At 44.3% G+C, this 8850-nt stretch overlaps 1 protein-coding gene across 3 annotated transcripts in view; it reads right to left on the bottom strand.

Moving 5' to 3' along the window:
- LOC145410059 (sodium/calcium exchanger 1-like) overlaps positions 1 to 8483 on the bottom strand; it is a 238962-nt gene extending 230479 nt beyond the window's left edge. For all 3 annotated transcript variants that reach the window (XM_080280273.1, XM_080280274.1, XM_080280275.1), the window contains exon 1: positions 6574 to 8483. In XM_080280273.1, the coding sequence (XP_080136399.1) occupies positions 6574 to 8324 (1751 nt within the window). In that variant the 5' untranslated portion in view covers positions 8325 to 8483. The remainder of the gene's footprint in view (positions 1 to 6573) is intronic.
- Between the last annotated feature and the right edge of the window lie 367 nt (positions 8484 to 8850).

Below are 8850 nucleotides of genomic sequence, written 5' to 3'. Positions count from 1 at the left end.
CTCCTCCTTCTCTCCTCTCCTCTCCTCCATTATAAACCTCTTGATTCAAATGACGTGTTTTTATATGCATTTCTTCCCTAACATCTTCAGACGATTTTATTCATCTTAAAAAAGGGCATGTATTTTTAGAGGGGATAGTGAAGAGAGAGAGGGAAGGGGGAGGTGCATTCCCCTCTTACGACCTTGAGCAAAGCTGTGAGGGGAGGCGGAGTAAATGTCACTCTCTCTCTCTCTCTCTCTCTCTCTCTCTCTCTCTGATGATGGTGATGTAGACTGTAGACGAGTTAATTAATGTACCTTACTGATTTAGTTTTTTATTTGCTTTATTCCTTTATTAACAAATGGATGGCGTATGTCTGACTTTATTCCTGCTGGTTCCAAGGACTTTATTTTTCATAGGAGAGAGGCTGTTTTGTTTGTGTTTTTATTATTATTTAAGTGATTTATTTTCAAGAGTATGTGGAAATTGATAAGCTAAAAATTCTCTCTCTCTCTCTCTCTCTCTCTCTCTCTCTCTCTCTCTCTCTCTCTCTCTCTCTCGGCCACTGACCTACTATTATACATAATCAATGGCAAGTGTTCTTATCTCTCCTCCCCCTTTCTCCCCCCCCCCCTACATTTTTCCCTCCCTCTCCATTTTTCCTCACTCTCTGCCCTCCTCTCCTCTCCTCGCCTTTTTTTTCTTCTCTCCTCTTTCTTCATCTCTGATTCTCTCCGCCTCCCACCCTCCCTTCCTTTCTTAATTTTTTTCCTCCCTCTCCTCTCGTCTTTCCTCCTCCATACCTCCCATCTCACATTTTTTCTCTCTCCTCCTTGATCTCCCTCTCCTTCCCTCCTTCTCTGCCTTCTGCAATCGAGGGTCCCTGTTTCGATTCCCGGACCAGCCACGAGAGAGAGAGAGAGAGAGAGAGAGAGACTAGGAGGCCACCCTACGGCCCTGCCAGCCGCGTCTATATTCGCCTCTCACCTGGTTTATACATATCCAGAATGACTCCATTAAATCAGGATGTGTTTATGTATTCAGCCTACCTCACTGACGCTTATATCATGGAAGCTGAGTCAAATTGCTGATGGAAATTGCTGATTGTTATTCCCTAGTTTGTATTTTACTTTAACTTGACCTCAGGTTGACGTCTCTCTACCTTTAAAAATGAATAGTAGGTTAACAGTAGACTATTATGCTAGTCACGAAGAAGTGTTATTTAAAGAATATATAGCCTTTTTTTAGCCACGTGAAATTAGCAGCAAAAGGTCGAACGTCTGGGTCAGTTAAGGTGAAAGAACTATTTTAGAAACTTCTGTTGTCGATTTTTTTTTTCACCTGGCGAACACCTGTAACCCTTTTAGCTCAGTTCATGGCCAGATGGAGTCAGATTGGGGGATAAATTTGACTGGTAACCAAGGAGACTCATTTCTACCCCCTAAGGCTGATCAAATTGCCAGTAACGTTAATAATAAAAGTGGTGAGATTTTTCTTAATCAAGGAAGAAGGAACCAAAGGCCAGAGGCTGCAAGAGTGTTCCCTCCAAGAATTAAAAAAAAAAAAAAAAAAAAGTTAGGGAGAGTCAAATTCAATATCCATTTATTTCCAGATGCCTGGGCACACCGCGTTTAAAAGACTGGAGGTCATAGGTAGAAGGAATACGCCGAGTTGCGCAGGTCAGTCAGATGAAAACACTCGGCTGAAGGAATACTATCAGATTTCAAACATAGTCACGTAGCTAAACTGCAGCATTAGTGAATTTAAGACTACAAAATACCGGTATAGTAAGTCATTACATCTGGAGTATATTTATTTTTTATTTTATTTTTGAGCTGGTCAGTTCCGTCGGGTGAAATAAATTGGCTTTTGGGGGTACTATAGAATTATAACTAAATCATTATGTCCTCAATACCTTTATTTATTCACCTTTAATGGTCCACGTCTGTCGGATAAAAATAAATTGTAATAAATACTCTCAAAATACTCCTCAATCATCAAGTCCGCAGTCCCTATAAGTAAATTAAATCCTCTTCCTTAATCAATAAAGGCTAAATCGCAGCTCGGAAACAGTAAAGGGTAACTACACTATTTTCGTCACTCTCGCTTAAAGCCGCACCTTGTTAATCCCTCTCCACTGGTGATTGAAACAGTTACACCTACGGCTCTGTTCTCTCTCTCTCTCTCTCTCTCTCTCTCTCTCTCTCTCTCAAGGATCATAAATATCAACTGTCTCCCTCTTAATATATTTTCAGTCAAATTTAATTCCGCATACCGTCTCTCTCTCTCTCTCTCTCTCTCTCTCTCTCTCTCTCTCTCTCTCTCTCAACAAGGACCATAAATATCAACAGTCTTCCTCTAAATATATACTTTTCAAAGTTAATTGCGCATACCGTCTCTCTCTCTCTCTCTCTCTCTCTCTCTCTCTCTCTCTCTCTCTCTCTCTCTCTCTCTCTCTCTCTCTCTCTCTCTCTCAATCAGTGCCGCCAGCTCATTATGCGAAGGATAATGACCAGCAGCATATTTGCAGGAGAGTTAATAGCTCTTGCTCGCCGGGGGAAATTAAAATGTTGGATAAATTCTACGGATTCCCCACATAACATTTCACTTACTTCCCCTCCTGGCCGAAAGAATTGAAGCCCTAACATATTTATCCTGGAGGTTCAGTTAGCTAATGTGAACCCTATTTATTTTTATTTTGGAGGTTCATTTAGCCGAATTAAACCCCTCTTTATTCTGTTGTGAAAGTTCATTCGATTTTCTCCTTTATCTTTTATTCTGGAGGTTCTTATATAAAGCTGAATATAAAATTTCATTCATTTTTCGCGCTGAAGGGTGTGCATTTGGAGCTTAATTACTGTATATAGGGTAGACCGTAAATAGCGCCCCACTAGAAACTCATCTGGCGGTATTTTATGCATTGTTAGGACGGCTCAGTGGGCTGGTGTGGGCGCAGTTGTGGCAGGAGGAGTAGGAAATGAATAAAGGATGCAGGGTGAGTACTGATAACTGATAGCCGTCCCCACAACACACAAGAAATCACATGGCTTAGTGGAAGTGAAAAGGGGTCAGTGTAGCAAGGAAATGGTCACATTTACAATAATACAAATAATTCATAAAGCCATGAATTATTGTATTAACTCTACAGATTTTACTTCTAATATTTCACCTGTTATCCGTCCAGAAGAATGTAGATTTCCAGCATAATTTCAGGGGTTCAGTTGAGCGGGGAATTAAACCCAAATACACACATGCCCGAAAGTCTGAAAGCAGCGAGCGCAATTATAATGGAAAAACTCTGCGGATTTCACCCATGACATTTCGGCTATTCTCCGTCCGAAGTCTGAAAGCAGGAAGAGCAAATATTGTGGATAAACTCTGCGGCTTTACCCATAACATTTCACTTATTCTCCGCTCTAAGTCTAAAAGTAACGAGAGCAAATGTTACGGGTAAACTCTGCGGATTTCACCCATAACATTTCACTTACTTTCCGTCCTGATGAATATGCTTTTGAAACTTAACTACAGTATATTCCTGTGGTTCGTTTTAGTGAGGAATTAGTCTCATTTACACGTCATTTGCTCAGCATCGTAAATGTTTTGGATTTATTAGTCTCATTACACAGATGTCAGTTACCATTAACTGCAAATTATGTGGAAGTAATTAATCTCAATCTTACATGTCATTAGTTCATAGCACGGTAAATATATAGGATTAGGCCCATTATAGTTGCAATTTGCTGCTTTTAACACCGTAAATATATTGAATTAGTATCATTTACACGTTATTAACACTGTGAATGATAGTCTCATTTACACGTCTCATTAACTCAACCCCGGAAGTATGTTGGCTTAATTAATCTACCCAGATATCATTAGCTCAACACTAAATTTTTTGGATTAATTAGAGTCACAGATGTCATTAGTCACTGAATTAACTCTAAGGATCTCACACATAGCACTTAACCTATGATAAGAGCTTAGAAAACATTTTGTGGGTTCAGGTGGGTGAGAAATTAGGCTCATTTACGGAGATGGGACTGTAAATGAGGTAAATATTTCGGAGGAACTCTACGGATATAACGCTTAGCATATTATTTTATTTTTATTTATTATATTTGTCTTGTAGGCTGTGCAAATGAGGCTTAGTTGTATAATGTGGGATCTCTTACGTGAGGAATTATGCTTATTTACACATGCCTATAATTCCAAAAACGTAAATGCCAATAATTCTCAGATCATAAATGCTAACAATTCATAAATCGCAAAAACAAATAATTCTAAAATCGTAAATACCAATAATTCATTAAGTGTAAGTACCAGTAATATTTAAATCTTAAATAACAATAATTCAGAAATCGGAAATGCTAATAATTCTCAAATCGTAAATGCCAGAAATTCTTAAATCTTAAATATTGCCGATAAACTCTACGGATTTCACGCATAACATTTCACTTACATTCCGAGGAAGGGTAAGTCGAGGAATTAGTCTCATTTACAAAATGTCTATAATTAACTCTACGGATTTCACACACCCCATTTATTTATTTATTCATTTATTTATTTATTTATTTATTGTCCTGGGAGAAGCGTTTAATCTCAGCCACTTCACCCCGATAGCTCACATTATATACTATCCTTGCCACCACCAGGCTATTTTATTCAGCTGTGGAGAGGGTATTGGAACTAGGAGGGGGTTGATATAGCCTTCGTTAGCCCCTTCAGAACGAGGAATAGTGTCTCATGGAAGAAATTAGCTGAAAAAATAACTAAAAATAACTTACTGGATGGAATGGGTTAAGTATGTTCCGGGGTTCAGTTAAATATATTAGTGGGTTCAATTAGATATATTATGGGGTTCGATATGGACTTAATAGTAAAATAACACACACACACACACACACACACACACACACACACACACACACACGTTATGTTGATACTGGAGGGGGGGTTCATTTATGCAAGGAATTCGCCTCGGGATATCCCTTCACACTTTTTCCATAGCGGTTTATTCCCGACATTGCACCTCAGTATCCACATATATTGTTGATGTAAAATGAAAAATAAATCGCTAAGGAAGAAATGTTAAAAAATCTCCATAGTGGCCCATTCAATTTACCCGGTTCCATCGGTTGAAAAAATGAGGGACCGTGGGGGCTTCATGTTATTGTTGTTTTTGTTTTGTGTTTTTGTTGTCGTTTTAGTGCTGTTTTTATTCTTGTTCATGTTTTAGTGTTTTTATTAATCCTGTTTTACTATTGTTTTTAGTTATCGTAGACATTACTACTACTATTACTATTACTACTACTACTACTACTACTACTACTACTACCACCACCACCACCACCACCACCACTACTACTTTACTCCTTTCTATCCAGACGATTTTTTAACAGAGAACCCTTATGTGGGGATTACAAGTCTCCATTGACCCCCGAATTTATTTTTATTTATTTACACAACTGGATTTATTTCCCCTAAGCTGAATAAAATCGTCTGGAGGCAGCAGGAGGGGCCTAATAATTGGTGGGGTTAGGGGAATTAATCGCCTAAATGGAGGGGTTTAGGGAGGGAAGGGTGAAATGGAGCGAGCGGTGTGTTTGTCGCGTGGATATGATGTTATTTGATAGCTGAGAGAGAGAGAGGGAGAGAGAGAGAGAGAAAGTGAATGAGAGAGACGGGGGGAGAAGCGAAACCGGATATGAATGGGAGGGAGCTGAAACAAAAATAGTGACTATGCATGAGAGAGAGAGAGAGAGAGAGAGAGATGGCGGTGAGAGACGGGGATGAAATGAAGCGCATGGGAGGGGGAAAGAACAATTGAGAGAGAGAGAGTGAGAGAGAGAGAGTCGGTAAAGGAATGCGGAAGAGGAAAATGTGGAGAGAGCGGGATTGGAAAGAGGGGAGGGAGCATTAAGGAGGAGAGTGTGATGCTGAGGGGAGGGGAGGGTGTGAGAATAGCAGAGGAGGAGATAAGGGGATGTGTATGTGTGTGTGTGTGTGAGAGAGAGAGAGATAGGATAAAACAGTGAGAGAGGAGGTTAAGAAAGTTTGTGTGGAATAGTTAAATAGTTTGGCACTGAGAAACAGGATTAGAGCGAGAAGTAGAATTGGAGAGAAAGGAGGGCGAAATATAGATACACAGAGAGATCAATAGAAAGATAGATGGATAGATAGATAGATAGATAGATAGGCTTAAATAGAGATAGCTGGACGGATGGATGCAGATAGATATAAAGAGAGCGAGAAGAAAGGAGGGGAAGAGTATGAGTGAAAGGAGGACAGTGGGAAAGATAGGGCGGAGGGGAAGAGAAAGAGACAGAGACGGGGGGGGGGGTAAGACAGACAGCCAGAGACATACATCATTTTTAAAGACCATGGACAGAGGAAGAGGGAAAACAGGAGAAAGGAAGAAGTCTGAAGAGGTCGGGGAACACTAAAATTTCGCGTCCTGAGTGGGAGGGAAAGCAGGAGGGAAAGAAAGACAGACAGACAGAGATGGAGAAGGAGGGAAAGTAATCAGAAAACGGGAGAAAGAAGAAAGTCTTAGAGGAGGGGAGAGGACACTAAAATAAAACTGCCGTACTCACTCAGTCTCGTTGTTCTCGAAGACCAGTTCCCCTTCAGTCTCCTCGTAGTCCTTGCCTGCCTTTGCCGTGCCGTCCTCAGTCTTGTAGGGCACCTTAACGCGTCCACGTGCACCGGACCAGCGCACCACCTTCAGTTCGTACGTACCGATGGATTCCACGATCTCCACGTCTTTCTCGGCCACGTTAAAGATGCCACCGTGGTCGTCATCGAGGATCATGATTGTGGCTACGTAGGGGGCAGACAACTCCATTTTGACAGGCTTGTTGGGCTGTCCCGCGGCGCCGTTGACAGCGTGGGTGACAGTCGTGCCGTCAGGAGATCCCAGGCGCATGTTGGACAGGCGCGCGTAGAAGTGTTCGTCCTCCTCGAAGACCTCATCGTCGATAACCTCAAGTCGGAAGGTCTTTTGCGTCTCGCCAGGAAGGAAGACCAGGGACCCTTCAGCAGCAATGTAATCCGCCCCTGCATTTGCCGTCCCGTCCTCCGTCTTGTAATCCACGATAACGGTTGTGTTCAGGTCCCCTCCCTCACGTACCACGGTGACTTCGAAGGTGCCCACGTTCTCCATCACAGTGTAGTGGCCGGGGTCGAAGAATATCCTGATGGTGTCGTCGTCCTTTTTCTCCTCCACCGTCTCCTTGTCCTCGTGCTTCACCTCCTCCCTCGCCTTCTTCATGATGTTGCCGCCTCCCGTGAGTTTCCTGGTGGCCTGGATACGGTAGAAGGCGCGGGATTTGGGTCCTCTGTTGATGATCTCCTCCCGGGCCATCGACTCCAGGGTGTCCATGTGGATGTCTGGGTGTTTCTGCCTCAGCTCCCTGATCACCGCCATGTACTCTTTTCGGTGCTCCTCAAACTCCCTCACCGTCTCGTCCACATTCTCGTCGTACAGCGGTCCATGCTCGTCCTTTTTGCCCATTTCCACATCAGCGCCCTCGGTCTCGACAATGACGCCTCGCTTGTTCATGCGGTACTCCTTGGTGAGGTACTTGTAGAACAGCAGGCGACGGTCGGCCACGTAGGCGAGAACGACGGTGATGGGGAAGAACAGGAAGGTCAGGAAAGCCTCCCATAACTCCACCTCACCGACGGAGATCTCGGCCAGAATGAAGTAGAGCCAGATGTAGGCGAAGACAGAGAAGAAGGCGGTGACGAAGAACACACGGAGATGCTTGATGTACCTCACCTCGCCGTCAGGAATCACATAGACGCACAAACCGATGATAACGAACAGGTTGAAGGCCGCAGAGCCGACGATGGTGCCGGGGCCGAGATCTCCAGCCTCGAATTTCCTGGCAAACATCTCTACGACGGAGAGGAGAATCTCAGGTGCGGATGAGCCCAGGGCCATGAGGGTGAGATTGGCCACAGTCTCGTTCCATACTTGGACTACGATAATCTGGGTCTCACCGTTTGGCTTCTTCACCGTCACTTCCTTCTCCTGCGAGGTGATCATTTCGATGGAGCCCATGAAGCGATCGGCGATGATGGAGACCCCGATGAATAGCCAGATCATGGCCACGAAGTACACAATGGCCCTGGCCACACGCTCGCCTACGGTCAGGTTATCCTGGGGCCGCCATAGTGGCACGATAAGCCCGTCCTGACATTGTGCAGCGGCATCGTCTTCGCCAGAGCCGTTCGTGTAGTTTGAAGCCGAGACAGGACTGCAAAGAGTAAGCACTAGCACACTGAGACCTAACAAACGCATGCCCCAGTGGGGTGAGGAACTAGCCCTGTGTTCAGCCATGCTGCCGGTCCCACCACAACCACAACCACAACCACACAGACACTGCCACTAGAAGAGGAGAAAAAGAAATTATTTTGAATCAGAGTTTGGCTTTCGTCATGACGTCTGCCACTGTCACACCGAGTCACGGGCGGGAGTGACACGTCTCCCTCGGCACACTCAGCGCCACCAAATGGTCGGCAGGGCGCGCCGACCCCCCGACCCGCCCCGCACCCTCCCCTCTCCCATCCCCCACGCCTGCGCCTGCGTCGGTAGGGGTGCCAGCGGTCGCTAGCCGCCACTCCACCCCCTCCCTTCTCTTCCCCTCCCTCCCTACCTCCCCCTGCCACACACCCCCTCCTCATCCCACCCACATCACACCAAACCACACCACATTAACCCCTTCTGTACTACGGGGCTGTCCTAAACTGAGTAAAATCGACCGGTAGTAACAAGGCTAAACTGCGTAACGTTTTCATTAATTGGACCGAATGCTGTTAAATTTCTTGCCCTACTAAACCTTACGATGGTAAACCACACCACACAG

This window comes from Coenobita brevimanus, chromosome 84 (assembly GCF_032717465.1).
Source record: "Coenobita brevimanus isolate Jiangsu-jjx chromosome 84, ASM3271746v2, whole genome shotgun sequence".
In the NCBI taxonomy this organism is placed as follows: Eukaryota; Metazoa; Arthropoda; class Malacostraca; order Decapoda; family Coenobitidae; genus Coenobita; species Coenobita brevimanus.
Note: the sequence above shows the minus strand (reverse complement) of the source record. Positions and strands in the feature narration are given on the sequence as shown.